Source organism: Juglans microcarpa x Juglans regia, chromosome 2D (assembly GCF_004785595.1).
Source record: "Juglans microcarpa x Juglans regia isolate MS1-56 chromosome 2D, Jm3101_v1.0, whole genome shotgun sequence".
Taxonomy (NCBI): domain Eukaryota; kingdom Viridiplantae; phylum Streptophyta; class Magnoliopsida; order Fagales; family Juglandaceae; genus Juglans; species Juglans microcarpa x Juglans regia.
Window position 1 is genome coordinate 8,263,953 of NC_054596.1, and position 21,630 is coordinate 8,285,582.

A 21,630-nucleotide genomic window follows, 5' to 3' on the forward strand; every position below is an offset into this window, starting at 1 on the left:
TGGTGGAATAAATAAATTTATTAAATTACTTTGGAAATTTAAAGTCATGATTTGCATAAATAGTACTGATTGATGTGAACCTCAAAGTCTAGATGCATGGTCTGACTGATAATTGATTTCACCTAATTAAATTAGCTAAGTCCAATATATATATGCATGCCAAGAAGAAACTGATCATTCGGTAAAGACAAATTTTACACAGTTAATTAACGTGTTTTATGAGTTCCTCTGAACTCATAATTAAAATAAAAATAAATAAATTAATTAAAAGGCGGGAAGAATCGAAAAGAAAATAAGGTGCAAGTAAACCCCGGCCGGCCGGCCATTAGCTTTGGAGGATGCTAAAAACAGAACACATGCAGCATAGAACAGTGCTGCAAAATTTGTCAAAGAGCCATCATGCATAGACCTTTTACGCACGCACACGCTCATAGAAACAACAACATTAATTATATCCAGCTAAAGTAATAAATGATACTAATGGTTGTGTTTTCAGATTATTTTGTATATATGTAGCAGTCCTTGCCATTTTTTTTATTTTTTATTTTACAAAATGATCTATGTATCTTACCGGAATTAAAATAATAATTACGAACCATGAGGATTTATGATTGCATTTTTGGTTAATTTATATCATGTTATCTTCGGAATTATAATACCAATTATAACTAGAACACTAAGAATTAAATATGATAACAAATAAAGGGCCAAAAAAGTGCAAAGTTTAAATGATTAATATCGTTCATATGTATTTACGGGCTATATATTTAGATTGTAATGCCCCAAACCCAAAACTATAAACGAACATAGTTTTGTCTATATTTTCCAAATTTTATTCTAGTTTACAATATATATCATATACACAACTTTTAAAATATTCACAACTATAATACAATGCTACTTAAAAACTTATTCACAAGTTCGGTTAGATCTAATAAATTCTAAATAATTCTAAATACAGATACTCTAACAAAAGCTGTAAAATAACTAAAATATGACTATAAGAAAATTCTCTGTACAACCAAAACCATCTCCAGGCAACAAAATTATCAAGCTCCAAAACTTATAACCTCAAGTGACTAACTCAAGTCCGCTCTGGAATCTTTGGCTCAAACGCTATCATTTCAAAGGAAGGAACTTTCTACAAGTCTAAAAAATATGTGAAATGAAGTGGTAAGTTGTCACATGCTCAGTAAGTAGCAATTTAATGGGGTTGTGAGAGTTGGCAATTTTCTTGATTATAAGAAAGTGAATAAATACTTAATAAAATAATGTGAGCAGTACAATTTTATCTCAGCCAACATATTCAGCCAAATATTATATTCAAGGTCACATGATAATAGGGAAATCACCAATATACAACAAAGATATCATGCCACAAAGACATCACGCCGCGATGGATGTCAAACATTTCACAAAGATATTCATATCATGGGCTCAAGAATAAATAACATGTTCACATTTAACTTTCTAATTTAATAAGCCACATAACATTTTTCAAACGTTCCAACCATTATAAAATTTGCACAAATCCCATCAGTAGAGCCAAAATAGCATAAGAATCATGTGCATAAATCTAGAGTTTAGATAAGTTTGAAATATAATACCTAAGTGCACAATTCAAATAAAACCAACAATTCTTTTATTCAAAATCCATTAAAGAGCCACTTACCTCGATTTGTCAAAAGGTCACGATATTCTTTCGCCCACAGTCACTCGGAATCTGTTTCAAGGTCATTATAATCCATCAACTTCTACTCTAAAAATTATCTCACTAAACTCTAAAATTTCTCATAATCCTTAATAACATGAATTTAGACTTGTTCTAAAAGATTATCATCCAAAATTGACAAATTTCAAATTTCTAAGTTGTAAATATGTTGCCGGACAGCACGTATACAACCTCTATCCCTTTAAAATTTCAACGTAAATAATGTCTATACTCAACCCTATAATAATAATATAAACACAGATTAATTCTAGCCAATACTCACCGTGTAACACTTGAATATTAACTTCCTCTTTAATACACCCTAACAACGTAATCAACTAGATATATTTTCAACAATTCACAACACCAAATCTTAACAAATTTTATAATAAAAAATCAATAAAAATACTATTTATAAGAGATGAGAATTTACCTAATATTGATGTTGATGGTGATGAAAATAAGTGAATGTGGGTAGAGGTTACAAAGAGCGAGAGAGAGAGAGAGAGATAGAATATATATGTATGGTTTAGAGAGAGAGAGAGAAAATTGAAAATAATATGTATATGTGTATGTAGTAAGGGTGAAAACTGACCCATTCGGTGCGATTTTTGGACAAAATCTACGCCGACCGATTATAGAAAAAGAGGAAGAGCAACCGACCGTATCAACTTTGGCAGTTCAAGGTTGGCTCTTGGTCCCCCTAGAGGCAAACTTCATCTGAGAGAGTAGAGAGAGAGAGAGAGAGAGAGAAGTGAATCAGAGAATAAGAAGGGTGGGAAGAAGGGAGATGAATAAAATAGCATCATTTTGAGTACAATATATATATAAAAAATTCTTTAATCGGCCGATTCAGCGATTTGAACCAGGCATCGAACCTGTCGATATTGGTTTTCTCTATTTGTTGCCAGATGTTGATTGGTTCTCCACCAGTTTCGGCCGGTTTCATGCTCCGGCGGCCGGTCCGATTGGTTTTTGCCGGTTTGGATGATTCATGTACAGTCCTAATATATAGGAGGTTTAGAGAGAGAGAGAAAAAGAGTATATTTACATTTTTTTGGGGGGGGGGGAGGGGAGAGAGAATTGAAGTGAGGGACAGTGGTGTGCGAGTGCGTGTGAGGGGAAAAGAGTGATGAGAGGGAGGGGGGTTTGTGTGTGTGAATTGAAGAGAGGACATACGGAGGTTGAGAGGGAGAGAGATGGGGTTTTTTTGGTTTTTTCTTTTTTGGGGGGTGGGGGGGGGGGGGGGGGGGGGGGGGGGCGCCAAATTGCATAGGCTGGGCCTTTTTTTTGTGGGTTGGGCTTGTTACATAGATAATCAATTAACTAACGTTTTATGATGTAAAAAATCCTTGATGTCCATAGTATATTGGCCGAACCAAAAAAATTACGTAATCTAGTGGTCTCATCACATTGAATTCTCATGCTCAAGCCTCGCCAATGATATTTTCGCCCCCGGGGGGGGGGGGGGGGGGGTGTTTGCGGCGAGAAAATTTTACATTAATATATGGAATGAATTTTCGGATCATGATACATGAGAAGTTATCAAAGTTGAGTTAGGTCTCAACAGTGAGTTAAAATGATATGAGTTGAGATAAAAATTAAAAGTTAAATAAAATATTATTAGAATATTATTTTTTAATATTATTATCATTTTAAAATTTTTAAAAAATAAATTATTTATTATTTTATGTGAAAATTTAAGAAGAAAAATATTAAATATACTTAAAAAAACTTATAAAAAACTTACTTCTCTACATATTAGTTATTGATATGTTAAAAATTATAAAATTTGACTAACAAAATGAGTCTTATAAGTAAAAATATAGGTAAAACTATAAGTATATGTAACACTACTCATTTAAAAAAATTATAATGATGAGATAAAATAAGATGAAATATTTTTATATCCAAACGGCCTTAATTTTTTGTTAAATATCTTTCATTCTAGTCCGCCATCTTCCTCTCTTTCCATCCTTCCCTTTCTCTCTAGTTGTTTCTATTTTGGACTCCCAACCCTTTGGGAAGCTTCGAGACCTGTCAAACGTCACAAATTAATTAGTTATCGGTCTCGATTTTCAAAGTGTAATCTAATCTATAGAGAAGTGTCATAAACCTCCCAAGGCTCAACGTGTGACAATAAAAGTTATACAACCAAAATACAAGTTCTAAAGATTGATATTTAAACTTGAGGGTATCAAGAACGAGAGAGGGGCGTACTGGATCGACCTTGCCTTAAACCTCCCAAGGCTCAACATGATGTGACAATAATACAAGTTATACAACCAAAGTACAAGTTTTAAGGATCGATATGTGAACTTGTGTATCTCAAGTACAAGAGAGAGATACACATGACGTGAACCCTATAATATTTATTGACTATTTAATATTGTTTAAAACATTCACATTGATTATGATAATGATGTTTCCCACTCAATGCATGTATCTATATTTCAATCTTTTTGACTTTTGTAAGTTAGAATTTGGCTTATATTTATAAAAACTGGTAGTAAACTGTGACGGTTTGAATCTCTCGAAATCAGTATAAATGGTAAAAAATTTCTGTCTCAGACAGTATGAAATTCTCGTACTAAAATCTTATGTATTACGGGGAGAGACTGTTTAATTCATGTTAAGAAAACTTCGAGAATGAAGTGCTTGGGTCATACAGTGAGCTGAGGCAAGGGGATTCTGTGCCAATGGTCTGGTCTTCGGGATAAAAGCAGCCCAAATCCTCCCAGCCCGACTTCCTACCTTGATCTGGACTCTCGTCCTAAACCTCTAATAAGTCCTATCATTTTATCATCTCAAAGTTATTATTAATATAATTGTATTTTTTTTTTTCTTTTAAATATTTTTTAAATATATTAAAAATTATAGACAAATTTACTAGTAGACAATTTCTTAATCATTAATAAAAAAATAAAATAAATAAACCATAAAATGAGGGAGTAAAATGATGGAACCATTTAGCATTTATCTTCCCAAATATATATGTAGCAAACTTTTGTCGGTTATAATATGGAATTTTTTAGGACGATTACTTATACCTAAAACAAATTAAATGGATTGTAATTTCTAGAGGGTTTTTTTATTTATTGAAAATTTAGAAAACAAGTAAAAAGAGAAACGATTTATTGCTGTTTCTTTTTTTTTCCCACTCTTGAGGAGAATACATTCCAAATTCTAAAATGATTATTACTATTATATCTTAAAAGGATGTAATTAGAAGATTTTTTTATTAATTCTTGATAATTAAAAGAGATTTTTTTTTAATATACAGTTTGGATATCCAGGGGTGAAGGGCCAGAAAATTATTTTCTTTGCATTTCCGGGTTTGACCTGTAAAACCCTAACACGGATCCATCCCTATTCGGTAAACCGGTTGGCCCGGTTGGGGGAAGGGTTTTAGGAATAGGGCATTGGCGCCCTGCATTTGTTCAATACCACATAGTGTTGCAAAACCCCTCATATAACATATTCACCGCTTCTTCTTCAATTTCTTCTGATGGCACGCTGCGATTTCTGCTTCATTCTTGCCATCTAGATCGGTGCATATCTCCGATATCAAACTGGGTCCGTTTTCATTTTCGCTTTGCTCCTCCGTCTATAACTTGTCTTTTGGTAGTCTTTCCAATGATTTTTGGCCTTTCTCGATTCAGAGTCACTGAAAACTCTCCGTATAGGCACTTGGGTTGGCCTATTTGTGCTTTTTTTTAACCATCTTTACGTGTTCTTTTCTAAGATTTTTGGTATTTCTCGCTTCTGGGTCTCTGAAAGTTCCCACCATTGGCCCTTGGGTCGGTCTCAACGTACTGAATTTTCGTCTTTACAGCCCTTCGCCCCCTTTTAGTCATATATGCGATGCTTTCCAATGATTAAGAGAATGCCTGGTGCTTATTGTTATTACTATTTCTTCAGAACCAGAAGAACAATTACGACTTCTACTCTACCACTAGATGTACAAAATGATTCCATTTCATCTGTTAGCTATGACCACAAATCTCTCTGCCTCACTTCAGTGGAGCAACTCATTCAACGCGGCTCGTTATCCTTGGCACAGAAACTCGTTCAGCGAATAATTGCCCGTTCTTTGTCGTTTTCAGATGCTGTTTTAGTTGTTCATTACGCTGCTGTAAGGGGCTTGAAGATTGATTTAGGTAGTTACGGTGCACTCATTAGGAAGCTGATGAGCTTGGGTCAGCCACAGCTAGCTGAGGTGCTTTTCCGTGGCAGCATTGTTGGCAGAGGTATTGATCCTGACTTTTCAATTTTGAATTCGATGGTGATTTGTTTTTGTAAGTTGGGGAAAATAGAGGAGGCAAGAGCTCAACTTGAAAGGTTGCTTGCCATGGGCCGTGTTCCTTGCAAATCTGCTTCTAATGCGTTGCTTCGGGAGTTTTGTGCCCAAGATAGAATTTTAGAAGGATTTGATTATATAGTTAGAATTACTGAGGCTGGAGTTATTCCAGGTTTTTGGTGTTTTAATAAGTTGATTGATGGGCTATGCTGCAAAGGGTATATGGACGAAGCTCTTGAATTGTTTGATATAATGGGTGGCAAATGTGGGTGTCCGCCTACAGTCCATCTGTACAAATCGTTGTTTTATGGTCTTTGTAAGAGAGGGCTTGTTGTGGAGGCGGAGACACTATTAAGTGAAATGGAGTCTCGGGGTCTTTATATAGACAGGACAATGTATACTTCTTTAATTTATCAATATTGCAAGGATAAGAAAATGAAAATGGCAATGCGGGTTTTGTTGAGAATGCTGAAGACAGGTTGTGAGCCAGATAATTACACATGTAATACACTGATTCATGGGTTTGTGAAATTGGGTTTGTTTGATAAGGGGTGGGTCGTTTACAACCAGATGGCAGAGTGGGGAATGCAACCTGATGTGGTAACTAATCACATTTTGATCAGTCAGTACTGCAGGGAACAGAAGACTGATTGTGCTTTGATGCTTTTAAACAACCTGGTTAGTTGCAACATGGCTCCCAGTGTTCACTGTTACACAGTTTTGATGGCTGCACTGTACAAGGAGAATAGGCTAATGGAAATTGACGAGTTGCTCAAAAGCATGCTGGGCAATGGGGTCATCCCTGATCACGTTCTATTTTTTGTTCTTATGAAGATTTATCCGAAGGGACATGAGCTTCAGCTGGCTTATATGATTCTACAGGCAATTGCCAAGAATGGGTGTGGGTTCGACCCTTCTATGTTCTCATCCTCTGCCAGTCTGCGTACTACTAGTGGTTTGGAGCAAGAAATTGAGATCCTGCTCGAGGGAATTGTGAGAAGTAACTTGAATCTAGGTAATGTAGCATTTGGTGTTTTTATCAGTGCTTTGTGTGAAGAAGGAAAGATCGATGATGCTTTGCTTTACATGGATAAAATGGTGAGAGTTGGATGCATGCCTCTGCCCTTTACTTACAACACTTTGATCAAGTGTCTTTGCCAGGAGGGGCTTTATGAGGATGCGAAGTCACTAATTGAACTTATGCAAGATCGGGGGGTGGTCGCTGATCAAGCAACTTATTTGATAATAGTAAATGAACATTGCAAACGGGGTGATCTGGTGTCTGCCTTTGATATTTTTGAGCAAATGGATGAGAGGGGACTGAGACATAGCGTTGCCATATATGACACTATTATTGCTTGTCTAAGTAGACAGAAAAGAATTTTTGAAGCAGAGGAAATGTTTAAGAGGATGCTCGAGTCTGGTGTGGATCCTGATGTGATTGTTTATACGACAATGATTAATGGCTACTCCAAGAATGGTAGAGCCATTGAAGCCCACCAGTTGTTTGATAAAATGATAGAGGATTCCATTAAGCCCAGTTCTTATTCATACACTGCACTTATAAGTGGATTGGTGAAGAGAAACATGACTCATAAGGGATGCCTGTACCTTGATAGGATGTTGAGAGATGGTCTTGAGCCCAATATCGTGCTGTATACCTCGCTTATTAATCATTTTTTGAAGAAAGGGGAGTTTGAATTCGCCTTTAGGTTAGTTCATCTGATGGAACGAAACCAGTTTGAAAGCGACCTCATTATGTATATCTCACTGATCAGTGGCATTAGCAGAAACATCATTGGTATTAACAACTGGTCCATTTTGAACAAAAGGTCAGAAAGGGAGAGAGAAATGTTGTTTCATTTGCTCCATCAGAGAACTGTTACGTGTAGTGAAGACATTTTGAGAGTTTCCGCTAATTCTCTGGAGGAAATGAAATGCTTTGCAGTGAAGCTGATTGAGAAGCTTAAAGACAATAGCTTTATGCCAAACTTATACCTATACAATGGTATAATCTCTGGATTTTGCAGGGCAGAGCGGATGCAGGATGCCTATGATCATTTTGAAATGATGCAAAGAGAGGGTATACGTCCCAATCAGGTTTCTTATACCATTCTCATCGATGGACATATCCAATCTGGTGATATTAACAGTGCAATAGGATTGTTCAACAAGATGAATGCAGATGGTTTTGCTCCTGACAGAATTGCATACAACACTTTACTGAGAGGCCTTTGTAAGGCTGGGAGACTGCTTGATGCCTTGTCACTCTCATATACCATGCGCAAGAGGGGGGTTCTCCCGAATCGAGTTTCTTATGATTATTTACTCGGATGTTTTTGTGCTAATGATATGAGTGTATATGCCATCAAGATATTTGAAGAAATGGTTGCTCAAAATTATTTACCCTGCCAGTTTAATCGCAAATGGTTGCTTTGCATATTGTACGAGAATAATAATTTGCATGAAGCTAGTGTGGTAACTGATAGATGCTTCAAAGATGGAAATCTCCAGAAAATGTGACAAGGAAGCCTCTTTGGAAACATGCACAAGGGAGGAGAAGTCAATTTAGCCTTGAGTTAAAGAAATTTCCTAGTACATGTTAAAAGATAGTTTCTGATTCAGTTAAACACATTCAAAGGTTGGTGGTGGCGGAATTTTCATGTGCCAAACACACCTTTCTTCAATTGTCTGTCTTTCTTCCTTCCAAATCATTGTGTTCCCCCCTAAAACACACACTCACAATTTCAAGCGTGTAATTTTCAATTACCTGACTTGAGAATTGTTATCGGTGGGATCGATAACCATATGGGTATTTTATGTAGGAATGGTGGAAATTCATGTACTTCCTTCTAGTGACAATGAGTCGTTTGCTGACTAGAATCAGGTAATCTGAATTTTGATGTGTCCTGCTGCTTTCTTTAAAATATGAGTTGAAAATCACCAAACTCATCGAAGCATATAGGAGTTATCTGCAGGGACATACTTGATAGTAGCAATTCCACTATATTGATAGCAAAAGGAATTTCTGTTTCCAGGAATTTTCTGAGCTAGAATCTTTCTATTTATGATATATTTATTTAGAATCTTTACCCTCCAGAACTCAATCGTTTTATTCATGATGACTTTGGCAGGCAACGAAGAGAATATTATTATTCATTTCACAATGTACATAGCAATTACTGCTTTCTAAAAGAGAGCAAGATCTTAAATTGCTCTTCCACTTGGAATACAGATGCTTGTGCATTTGATGCTGATGGTTCAAATGTTATGTTTTTCTAGGTTTAACTATGGGCAGATAACGGTGCCCTGCAATGCGCGCGCTCGCACACACACAGGTTTCAGCTTCCCTTTCAGCTCTTGTAAGGTAAGAGAACATAATGTCCCTCATGCTTTATATAGAGAATCATTTGGATGTAGAGAACAGCAATAGTTTTTTATTTCACATTTAGCTCACATGGTCTGGTGTGTTGTTTGTTAAAGGACAAGTCCTTTTGCCTATGTTGAACCCTGATTCGCTTAATTTGATTACTATACAGATTCAGGAGCTTGTCGCGGTGCAACAAGATTCTCTTACTATATCGAACCAGCATCCGAAAAGTAGTAGTTTGGTCAAGACTGTGGATGTCTCATAGGGTTCACAACATTACCGTCGTGGTGGAGGTCATTGCAGACTCCATTGGTCAGACTGATCGGAATCTGTGCAACTTGTTTCTTTCTACTAAATCAAACCAACATATGAAAAGAGGTTGTTGGCCAACACTCAGCAGGAAAACACTTCGCGAGTACTCCTTCCGTCGTGGATCCAAGTATGATTTCATTGAGCTTAGCACTGGTACACGGTCTGCTGCCACGACTCTGTAAATTATGGATTGAAATCGGCTAGAGTCGGTCCTACCTTGGGCTGTGAGCCTATGACCGTGTTGATCTGTTTCCCCACCCATGGGTTTCCTTGCATAAATCATGCAGTTTTGTTTTTTTGGCTTGGTGAGTCAGACATAAAAATCAGAGAAAGGTCAGACTTCAGAGGCCTTTGGCTCGACGGAACTTCCACTTTCTTATGGGATGATGTGGGACTTGATTCACAGGTGGGATTTCCCTACAAACCTCAATTAACTAGGAAAAAATAATGAGAAAAAACCCTTTGTTCTTTCTCTACGTGTGCATCCGAGTGTGCACATATGCCTCCCCTTGGACAAATTCCAAGCAGGCCCTAGATTTTTAAGGTACGTAGGCCTCGCACCAAGCGTAGCCTCAATCTCGTCCACACTCTTCGGTTTTGACTCAGACTAAGAATGATATAGAGTTGATGAGGGATTTAGGAATGGATGCTTATAAATTCTCAAAATCATGGCTTAGACTAGGAATAATAGTAATTCTGAAAAATCTACCAAAGAAAACTTACTTGTCCCTGCTGCTGTGCACTTTCCTTTGACTTCTATATATATATATATATATATATATATAATCTGAAGAATCTGAAAAACCTGAAGAGCCATATATATATATAGGCAACTTGTAATTCTTGGAACTTTGTTATTTTGTTTTTTTATTAATTCCCATGGCTGCTGCTGCACTACTTGTGCATGGGCCAGTAACGATCCATGCACAGCCCTTAGTGACGTGATTCTATTCATGTTGTTTGTGCATTTAAATAAATATCAGTATAAATTAATTAAAATATAAATTATTCTGCTGTGTTTGATTATTTATTCTGCTGTGTTTGACTCAATAACAGATGGAAGAAGATTCATTGAGTTGTAATGTTTGTACAACATAGAGGGGTAGCGGTGACTCTTTTTCTATTCTAGCGGATGTAGAGGAGCATGACAGTCTTCCTACCCTTTCATCCACATATACACAACACCCTACCTAGTTCGTCCCACCTTTACCCAAGAATCTCAAAAAAAACACCTAGCAATCAATCGGTGGTATGTGAATGGCACTTCATTCATGATGCATCACCTCCATAATGCATGGAAAACCTCTCATCTTAGAATTAAAGGAGTTGGAAAAAGTCAAACCTCTAGTGTTAGGAGGGATGTGAAGGGAAAAGTATAGTCCACAAGGACTTGTGAAGTATGATGCAGAAAAACTTAGGATGCCAACCGCTAAGTTTTTTATTAGGTGTGAATTCCCTTTTAGGCTTGTGGAGCATGATGGGTTTATTGAGTTTGTGGTTGATTTGGCGTTTAGATTTACATTGTCATCCCGAACCAATTTACGAAGGGATTGTGCTAAGCTGTATAACGAAGAAAAGATATCGTTAAAAAAGTTGTTTGATGGTCAAATAATTTGTCTTACCACCGATACTTGGATATCGTTGCAAAATATGAACTACATGTGCATTATCACACATTTTATTGATTACAAATGGAGATTGCATAAGAAAATATTCAAGTTTTTCCAAATTTCTGACCATAGGGGCGAAACTATTAGGAGGGTGCTAGACTTGGGATTGTATGAATGAGGTATTAATAAGATTTTAACCATCACAGTTGATAATGTCTCCTTTAATGATGTTGTCGTTGATTACATGAGGAGGAGAATAAAGGGCAATGATTGTACGATATTGGGTGGTGAATTTCTTCACATGCAGTGTATTGCCCATATATTGAATTTGATTGTTTAGGATGGCTTGAAAGATGTTTTAACAAAAATTAGGGATGCCGTCGGACATGTGAAATCTTCAACATCAAGACTTGCCAAGTTCAAGCCTTGTGCAGCAAAGGAAAAGATTAGTGAGAGGATGATTTGCTTGGATTTCCTACTAGATGGAACTCCACATATTTGATGTTGAATACCGCTAAAAAACACAAACAAGCCTCTGAACGATATGTGTATGTGGATGATCAATTCGTGAACCCCACTAGTGATAATTGGAAAAATGCACAAATTTTTTTATGATGTTACATTGAACATTTCTGGTACATTGTATGTGATGGCTAATGTATATTTTCAAGAACTCTGCACAATTGAAGATGCATTAAATGATATGTGCATGAGTAATGATATTATCACTAGTACCATGAGCATAAATATGAAAAGTAAGTATGACAAGTATTGGGGTACCACAAATAGGTTCAACTTGATGATATATGTTGCTTTTGTGCTTGATCCACGATACAAAATGATGGCAATGAAGTTTTGCTTGGAAAAGTGCAAAGGGGATGAGTTGGTGGATAGGATAGAGGCCAAGGTTAAACTTCTTTTAAGCCGCTTGCTCGAGTAGTACAACACGTTTCATGTGGCTAGTGGGGGGAGTTCTAATGTGGCTCAAGGGAGGCCAAGCACTATTTCTACAAACATTGGTAATGAGCTAGCATCGCCTTCGAGTAAATTTGATATCATGTTCGCCAATTACCTTGAGGAGCCGGGTGTTATGGAGTTTAGATCAGAGCTAGAGAAGTATTTGTCTGAGGGGTGTGTAAAAAACTCACCTGATTTTGATATCTTAAATTGATGTGTTAGCCACTCTTATTTCCACTGTTGCCTCGGAATCTGCATTTAATATTGGAGAAGCATCTTGCATCCTTTTAGGAGTTCATTGTCTCCAGAGACTGTTGAAACCCTCATTTGCACCCAAAATTGGTTAAGGACGAAATTGGTCGACATCCGGGAGTTGGAAGAATACATATAGTCAATTGACCTTGAAGGTAAATTTATATATAAGTTACTTGAAACTTGAAATCTTGTTTGTATTAGTTTATTATCTATTTAACTCAGTTTTTTAATATTTTGTTTAGATGATCATCCAGCTTCATCTTCAACCGAGCCTTGAGTATCCAACCCAATTACACAAAAGCACTTCTTTGAAGGGCTGCCTCAAACAACAAGGTAATTGGCTCAACTTTACTGTTCAATTTAGTTTCTTTGGTATTTTCAAATGTTGGTATTATTTTTTTTCACTTTTTAAAATGTTTCCTACGGAAGGAGAAATAGATTATGTAGGGGTGCTGAATAGAGTCCTTCCTGTTGATATTCCAGCTTTAGTAAGAACTGCAAAAATCAAGGGGCTGTTTGAAGGCCATCCTAGCTGATGAGAGGAATCAGCCATGTCATCTTCAGGCCTGTAAGAATCTTTATAAATCAGCTTAATTAATAAAAGACTATATTCACCTTCTTATGTGTTAAAATAATCTGTTTTCTTTTCCTTGCAGGTTTAGTTGTTTGAGCAGGGAGTATAAATATTTCTTTTGGAGGGAGAACCTGAATTTGTTGGTATGCAGATTAGGTTTGCAATATGTTGTGAATTGATTTTGGTACCATTCATAGAACTGAGAAACTTCCTTCTCTTTGGTCCATGTTTGGACAGGCTATGGAGGAGGCAGAAAATAGATTTCTTGGGGAACACGACTTCAGAAATTTTTGTAAAATGGATGCAGTAAATGTGCACAACTATAAGCGGCATATCACGCTGTTTGAAATTTGTCCTTCTGATGTGAGGTTGTCATTGGTAGAGAAATCGTCTTAGCCATTTTATGTCTTTTGAATTGGTTACTGTGGGATTTGGTATAAAATTGCTTACTAACTTTATAATGTTATTGTGGGATTTTGTAGAACCAGAAAAAAGGGGCCCAACTGGTTGTGCTTGAAGGGAAGTGCCGGAATGTATGGGAGAGTGTTTGGTCTAATTCTTGTTTAGATTTGCATCGAATGTCTTCTGGGGCAGCAAGGGCATTGGTATGTTATGTGTAATAGATATTTGTATTTCTATGCATCCAGTTTAGAAGCTTTGCTGATTATAATAGTTTAGTTTCCATGTATTTATCTTACTGGAACCTTAAAAAATCCAAGTGGCTTCAACCATCAGTTGGTGCATGTGGGTGAATGTTTTTCATTCAGTTCAAGGCTATGTTTCTGACCCGGACTGGATTTTGAGGCAAGTTTGCTAATTTTCCTGGAACCATTTTTATCCTTGTGTTATAATATATTGTAGTGAGAATACTCATAAAATATATATATATATATATATATATATATTGTAGTCAGAATCTTGTGTTTCTTGTTCAATTTATTTTCATTGCAGGGTTTTAAAGCCACTGCTGGAGAATCCTAAAACTTCTCCCTGCAAAACTGATCTATGCCTAATTCTCTCCCTAGCTGCCATCATAAGCTCATCTACACTTGTTGCTACCCATCTAATTAAAGCCAGCTTCTCTGATCAACTCCTACAGCAATGGAAGAACTTGTAAGCTGAATTCCAAGTCCCTTCACGGCATGTTCCAACTCGTGAATTTAGTCGTCTAATTTCTCGTACTTTCATAATTTTGTAGGTTATATGGATTGAACATGTAGAAGTAGGTGACAGAAGGGAGAATTTAGTTGTCTGCCCTGCTCTTTCTAATTCACATATAATGCACAGTAATAACAAGCACAGAAGGGAGAAACTTCAGTCCTGAAAAGAAGGGCTCTCATTTCCACCCAAACAACGACTTGTTTGTCCCAAATGAAAGAAAAGATGTTGTCACCTCAACCGCTTGAGGTAAGTACTGAGATAGTTCTTACTACAAAAGTCTGACATGATGCTTCATTCACTTAATTTCTCTTTTCACTATTTTGAGTTTTCTGAGTTGAATGAAGTTCTACAATACTACCCTCAGGGTTATCATGGCGTAGATAAGGAAGGAAGACCTATATACATTGAGAGATTGGGAAAAATTGATCCCAACAAGCTCACGCAAGTGACAACTTTGGGTCGGTCTGTGAGATACCATGCTACTGAATCCTTTGCCATAATTGATTTTCTTTGGGATGTACTAAATGATTGTTAAGTTCAGCATAAATAGCATCTTTGGGAAAGAATGTTGATAACATAATTCTGATTTTGTGATTCATATCTTGTAATTTTGTGTTTTGTAATGTAATTTGTAAATACCAAATAATGTAATATATAGTGAATGACAAATGATAGTTATAGTCGTGAGTGCGTAAACGCCATGCAATTATTTAAAAAAAACAAATAAATATAGGATTCACATAAAATTAACTTTTTAATAATAAATTTATTTTTTTAAACCGACTATACGACGTTTATATACTCTGTAACTATATATAGCGTTACTCATTTTTAAAGTTTGTGTTATAGCAACGGGCATTCGTGGCCGAGACTGCCTGTGAATGCATTAATCCAAGCAACGTGGTCACTGATGTGGCTGTCAGGGCAGGCTGATTAGCTTGGGTCCACATTCGCAATTCCTGGGCATTATGCTCTAAGAGTATTTTTAATGGACTAGTTAAAAGTTAAATTTATTGAGTATTTAGTTATTAGAGAGAAAAATATACTCATAATGGATTAGTTAAATTTTAATTATTTGAAATTTAGCTACAATCATTTTAAATTTTTTTTTAAAATTTGAAGGTTATTGTACATATATTAAATATATATTTTATCAATTATTTCTCTCTTTCTTTCAATCACATATTTTATCACAATTGATATATTAATTTGAGTTAGTGATATATTAATTTAATTAGAATATGATTATTAATTAATATATAATAGGTAGAATGGTAAAATATGATAAAATTAAAAAAATTAATAACTAAAAAAATTAAATATTTTTGAAATGATTAGTTACTCATTACTATATAATGAATAAATAGATAATATAATGTGGAGATTTGATGTGAATAACTAAAATCAAATTCATCTTATATTATTTTATTGTTATATAATGAAAAAATAACTATTTCATAGAGATTTATGTAAATTGAATATTTAAAAATTAAATTTCTCTTACATTCATAAAAAATATTCTTAAACTTCGACTAAAGAGCATGTGGAGATTCCGTGCACGTCGGGACTATGAAATATGAATGCGTTCATCCAAGCAAACGTCGATTTGCACCATAATGTCGCAGAGTTCTAGTGGGAATCGAATTGATCTTATTACTCATAATTCTTCTAATTCTAAATGAATTCTTATTCCTTAACGAGAGTGAAGTTACAGGATCCCGAGTTCAGTTGGACAAGGCATAAGTGGGATATACTCGAAGAATCCTCTTGTAAAGAAATCTAATTTTAAACACCGAATAATATAATTTAAGAATACAGTCCTCTTCCAAAAAAAAAAAAAAAAAAAAAAAAAACCCAAACACCGAATAATACTTCCAAAATTTTTTTTGTTTTTCTGGGGTTGGTCTTTAAACCGGTTTCATACGCACTTTCCATGTCAAAATATGCTACATCAATGCATAGATTTTTAGTTAAGTACCCAACTAAAATTCGAATAAATCATATGGAAAATTATTATATGTGCAAGTTAAAAATGTACAAATTTTGTGTATTTTCTTATTTTTAAAAAAATACAATTTATTATAAAAAAAATGATTTTAATAAGGTTCATTTTACTATTTTTTTTTAAGTAGAAATGAATACACAAGATCTGCATGCCTTAAGACTAACATTACTATTTAATGACTTTCGAGTTTTAAATAGAGGGACGTGGTAGGCATGCACCGTCCTTTTCGGCATAAATCAGGATTAGTCGACTTATCAAATGGAAAATAACTACGAGGAGAACATAAAGGTACTGGACCTCTTTTTGGTAATTTAAAATGTTTGATTCATGTAACAGTAACACGTACAAGATATGGGAGAGATAATCCCATTCACAGATTCTTGAACAGGCGCACATGTGGGCACTTTTCTTGTCTCTCTGTCTCTCTAGATCACGATGCTTCGACTTCAAACAAAAAAACAAAAAAAAAAAAAAAAAAACTGTATATGAAGGAAGGAAACTCCAGTAGGTAGTTTTGCATTGCAATATACCAAGGCAAAAGCTGCGAATTTGCAACTTTCGCATGGATACCCACAAATTCATCCAAAACTCTGCAGCTTGTCGATCGACACAAAAAATCTTTAAGAGCTTAGCTCCATCCAGCATATAATATATAAGATACACCAACTTCATACACAAAACTACAACTACAAATATGATGCCGCAGAGGCAATATCCACACTATTGTTTCTTCTGATTATAGTACACAACTATATAATAGTACGATAATCTCACTAGAATTAAGCTAATTAATTAACCATGGAGAGCGGCATATTGATTGATCAAAGCCAAGGCATTGCTAGTGAGTTGTGCCACGTTCACGATCCTTCCCCGCACAAGGGTCTTCACGTTCCCATTCATGGCATTCCCTGCAAAGCCATCACTGCACGTACTTTCATCCGTTAAAGCCGCACTAACCCAAGTTTGTATGTCGTTTATCATGAGCAGAAAATTAAAGCCGCCCTTAAAGTTGTTCATCTCGCCCATGGACTTGCGAAGTTCGTCCACCGAATCTATCAACTCCTCCACGCAGTCCTTCATGGCGGAAACCACTTTAGGACTCATCCCTTTGGTTCTTGAGATCCTCGCCATCGCGGTAGAGGTTGATTGAGCGGAGAACAGAGTCACATTGAGGGCTGTGCTGGCTAGAAGTTGAGGGCTTGTTTGGATTGAATTTGCATGAACCGAGAGAGAGCTGAAGCAAAGTCTTGGGTAGGTTGTTGATCTGCAAGATGTTCTAATGAACTCAGTGCTTAACTGGTTAGCCGAAGCTGCAAAGCTAGGGTTTATGCATGAACTAATGGCAAGTAGCATGAAAAGGGATGCCATAAAGATTTTAGAAGATGAGCCTTCCATTTCTCTCTCCCTCTCTATTTCTAAAAAGCTCAAAAATATTTTGGGTGGTGGGGGTGATGAAATTAGGAGCTAAGGGAAACCTATATATACAAGTAAAAGATCAAAGGGTACTTTTGTTGGGGGGGGGGGGGGGGGTTGTTGGCGGGGTTAGAGTTTATCCTAATTATTATAATATCTTATAAGTTGGCGCGGGGGGGGGGGGGGGGGGGGGGGGGCGGGCGGGGTCTCAAATTGCCCTGCAACTTGGGCTTGATTTGGAGGAGCATGCTGAAGGTCACAATCGCTATACAAAGTTCACACTTCCTTCGAGGAGCAGTGTTTCCCATTAGATTCTTTTTCAGAAACTGCTTTACTATCAAATATCGGCATCCAATTTGGCCAATCTGTTCACATGAGCTGTAATATTAGCGCTGCTAAATGGATTTAGCTTTAATTTATAATGTTAATTGGTCAAAATGAATTTTGGGAGCTCTGATGCTCTCCAAGTAACTCCCCAACTAGTGTTGATAGCTTTTCAAATGGGGATTTTTTTTAAAAAAAAAAATGTTTGGTATAAATCTACTTTCGATACTGCTCAGTAACGTCTTTTCTCCTGATAATTAGCGAAGATATTTTAATTCAAAGTGCATAAAAATCCCCTGAATTGCGGGGGGCCCCGGTCCTCTTTGAAAGACGGACGTTTAGGGTCACATGATATTTAATTATGCAACATGTGTCTTGGATAAAGGAAATAACACGACAACGGGGCTATATATTTATATTATTATATAGACAATATATAAGACGAAAATGAAAAAAAAAAAATAAAAGAACTAGCTTTTTTCTTTCTTTCTTTTTCTTTTTTCTCTTATGCATGCATTGTGGGGTCTGGAAACCTAAAGACAGGAGGAGCCTTTGGCCAAGTTGCTCGAATAAGGTAAGCAGTTTGAACGCGCAGTAATCCAATTGAGACTGTGGCTTCTGATTAATTGATAACGTGGAAATACTTTTGATTCATGAACTTAATTAAATAATACAAATGGCAGAAGAAACGTCTAGCTAGATCGGACCATTGGCCGGCTGTCATCATCTTTGTCATAAATGCTACTGAATTATTGGTAGTACAGGCCGACTATAAACTGTATTATATATATAAGAATTGAAATATCTATCTATTGGGAATTAGTCACATGATGCTTTAAAATTTAAATTAAAAAAAAAAGTAAAAAGTAGTTGATGCTGATCTACTTGAGGATTTAGGGACTGCATGCGCAGCCACGCACACTGCAGTGAGCCAATTTGTCAAGTCGTTCCAACGTAAAGTACAATTTGCGGACTCGGCGTCAATGATAATTCCGGCGCTTCATAACAATCGACGCCGATCACATGCATAAATTATTGCCATTCGTGTTGCATGTAGGAAATCTCGAGCTTCGAACTACTGAAGATGTCTCTCTCTCATTGTTTTTTTCGTAATTCGATCGTACTCGGGTTAATTTTAACATTTGAGAAAGTAAAATAATAAACGTAAAATTCAATTTATATATTTTTATATAATTATAACTTAAACGAATGATATTTTTATAAAATAATTCATAAAAGTTACTTCATATTTTAAATAAATATTCTCATTTTTAAATATAATTATATAATAGATTGTAAAATGGTTTATATGTAAATCAATATTATTCTTTAAAAAATTTTATAACTCTGATGAATTCTCTTCAATCTCACACCTTATTAATTATTATATAGGAAAACTGTTACCAAATATAAATTAAACGAAAAGTATGTCGTGAAGAAGACCAATCCATTGTACTTCGATTAGCGAGCGGCGACCTTAATTAACTTGTCTTGGCTTCCAATTTATGTAAGTATGTTCATCCATCCACTTCTGGGTATTAAAAGAAACAAAACGGCAATGTACGTACCAAAAGGACTTGATCATGATCGGGGCTAGTGTAGAAGATATTTTTGAAGATAATGAAAATATCTTAACAGCTCAATGAAAGAAAAAATATAAATGAATAATAAATAAGAGAACACCTCAAAATTAGGACGTTGTTGATTGGGTCCATAAATTAACATTATAAAGCAAAATGCCCCCCCCCCCCCCCCCCCCCCCCCCCCCCCCCCCCCCCCCCCCCCCCCCCCCCCCCCCCCCCCCCAAATTCTGAAACTCCCCTCCCCTAGTCCCGGCCTCTAAAGAAAAGTTCGAAAAAAAATACTTAACCCCTTTAAAAAATTTAAAGGACGTTGTTGATTGGGTCCATAATATTCCTCATGTTTCTTGCATTTTTTTTTTTTTTTTGAAATCTCGGTATCAAATATTAATTACAATTTCAGCCAAATTTACCAAACTCAATTCTGATAATTAATATGGTTTTATTGTAATTCTACGTATCAATATGGTACGTGTGTATATATATAATATAAATATTAATTTTTTGATATGATCAAATTATTATAACAATTTCTTGATTCAACCACTTGGTTAATTAAATAGTGTTGATAACATATATAAACCAAGAACGGTATTAATAGCAATATTGAGACAAGATCATGATAATTAAAGTACTCCTAGATAGCTATTAATATACCCTAGGAGCTAAGCACGAATATGGGTAGCCAGCAGAAAAAATGACGGTAAATAGCCAGCAACCTGGTACAATTAGTTGAGCCATCCATACCCTGTATTAATGCTATTTTGGCTTTTCTTAGATTGGACCAAACTTTATTTATGAAATCAGCATAACCTCTATTATTGCTGGAAAGAACCATGTCCTATCATTGTCATGGTATTTATATAATAATATCATCCTGTATATACTTTTTTTCATTTTTGAATTATCATTATTATTCTTGAGAAATAATATTTGTAGTTATAAAGTACATAAACACTGCATACTACTTTTAAAAAACAGTGAGATTCATTATTAAAAAATAAATTTTTTCATATGAGTCTTATATGTATTAATTTTTTTTAAAAAGAATACGTGACGCTTGTACAACCCATAATTGTATCTAGCATATTACTCTTACTCTCTGCTATTTATAATATCATCTTAGTGCAATTGGAATAATATTAGTACTCATTCGTAAATGGTTTGGAGTGACCAGATAGTTATAAGACCCCTAAAGGAATTTAGTATATGTTTATAAGAATCTTAGCACAAGATATATATGTGCATTAATTATTAGAAAAAACAACATAAACGATCTTCCTAATATTAACTAAGTAAATCGGGATTTGGAATTCTACATGCATGATATAGTAGTACGTAACCTGAAAATTAAGGTCTTGCTTGTATGTGAAACGAAATAATATTGTGCTTTTTAATATTATAAGGCTAAAATCTTAATGATACACCGCACCTATGATGTAGAAGTCTTATTAGGTTAGCTAACATAAAAAATTATCGTTTTGAGTTTTTTCTAAAATAGTAATGCTACATATAGTTGTAGAGTGTACAAACGCCACGTAATCGTTTTGAAAAATAGTGAGATTTACTATTAAAAAATTAATTTTTTTCATGTAAATTCCATCTTTACTTTTTTTTTTTTAAAGGATTGCAAATATAATTTCATGTTGAATATATATATATATATATATATATATATATATATATATCTGTCATGTGGGCGTGTAGATAAGGTTATAATATATATCAAACATTAGGATCATGTGAACTGAATATATACTTAATTGGAGGGGAGCAAATTAAGAAAAGTACAATTAAGTTTATCCTCTCTTCTTTAACATTATTGTTGTTAGTTTGTGATCATGTCAATTTCATCCATTTTCACTGAACAAGCTGCATGGATCATCCTCACCCAAAAATCTTATCCTTTTGGTAGGACAAGGAGTGGTAGTACTGGTGTCACAGGGAGGGACTCCACTCCTACCAAAAGGATAAGGTTTTTGTACGATCGATAATTGGGAGGATCATAGACCTGTTATTGTGAAGGTTGGGCTCGACGCTCGACAGTGCCACATGGAA

At 35.4% G+C, this 21,630-nt stretch overlaps 2 protein-coding genes and 2 long non-coding RNA genes across 7 annotated transcripts; 3 read left to right on the forward strand and 1 right to left on the reverse strand.

Annotated features, from left to right (window-relative positions):
* Positions 1-5,104: 5,104 nt before the first annotated feature.
* LOC121248239 (pentatricopeptide repeat-containing protein At5g62370) lies at positions 5,105-12,661 on the forward strand. Of its 3 annotated transcripts, none has more exons than XM_041146641.1 (6): positions 5,105-8,652; positions 8,837-8,898; positions 9,294-9,378; positions 9,551-9,820; positions 9,981-10,099; positions 12,483-12,661. In XM_041146641.1, the coding sequence occupies exon 1, from the start codon at positions 5,571-5,573 to the stop codon at positions 8,532-8,534; it is 2,964 nt and encodes a 987-aa protein (XP_041002575.1). In that variant the 5' UTR covers positions 5,105-5,570; the 3' UTR covers positions 8,535-8,652; positions 8,837-8,898; positions 9,294-9,378; positions 9,551-9,820; positions 9,981-10,099; positions 12,483-12,661. The 3 variants fall into 3 exon arrangements, with proteins under 3 accessions (XP_041002575.1, XP_041002577.1, XP_041002576.1); XM_041146643.1 differs by lacking the exon at positions 12,483-12,661 and adding an exon at positions 10,750-12,470; XM_041146642.1 differs by lacking the exon at positions 12,483-12,661 and having other exon boundaries at positions 9,981-10,517.
* Positions 12,662-13,221: 560 nt separating this feature from the next.
* On the forward strand, positions 13,222-13,831 carry LOC121248396. Of its 2 annotated transcripts, none has more exons than XR_005937439.1 (4): positions 13,222-13,232; positions 13,327-13,457; positions 13,578-13,694; positions 13,809-13,831. It is a non-coding gene; the product is annotated as an uncharacterized LOC121248396 (long non-coding RNA). The 2 variants fall into 2 exon arrangements; XR_005937438.1 differs by lacking the exon at positions 13,809-13,831 and adding an exon at positions 13,768-13,791.
* A 278-nt stretch (positions 13,832-14,109) lies between these two features.
* On the forward strand, positions 14,110-14,933 carry LOC121248395. The gene is made up of 3 exons (XR_005937437.1): positions 14,110-14,202; positions 14,288-14,496; positions 14,615-14,933. It is a non-coding gene; the product is annotated as an uncharacterized LOC121248395 (long non-coding RNA).
* A 1,941-nt stretch (positions 14,934-16,874) lies between these two features.
* LOC121248368 (21 kDa protein-like) lies at positions 16,875-17,739 on the reverse strand. Its single transcript, XM_041146828.1, has one exon. The coding sequence runs from the start codon at positions 17,648-17,650 to the stop codon at positions 17,048-17,050; it is 603 nt and encodes a 200-aa protein (XP_041002762.1). The 5' UTR covers positions 17,651-17,739; the 3' UTR covers positions 16,875-17,047.
* Between the last annotated feature and the right edge of the window lie 3,891 nt (positions 17,740-21,630).

Excerpts from the sequence above, each read along its gene's own strand:
- LOC121248239 (XM_041146641.1), top strand. The coding sequence starts at position 5,571 with ATGCGATGCTTTCCAATGATTAAGAGAATGCCTGGTGCTTATTGTTAT.
- LOC121248368 (XM_041146828.1), bottom strand. The coding sequence starts at position 17,650 with ATGGAAGGCTCATCTTCTAAAATCTTTATGGCATCCCTTTTCATGCTA.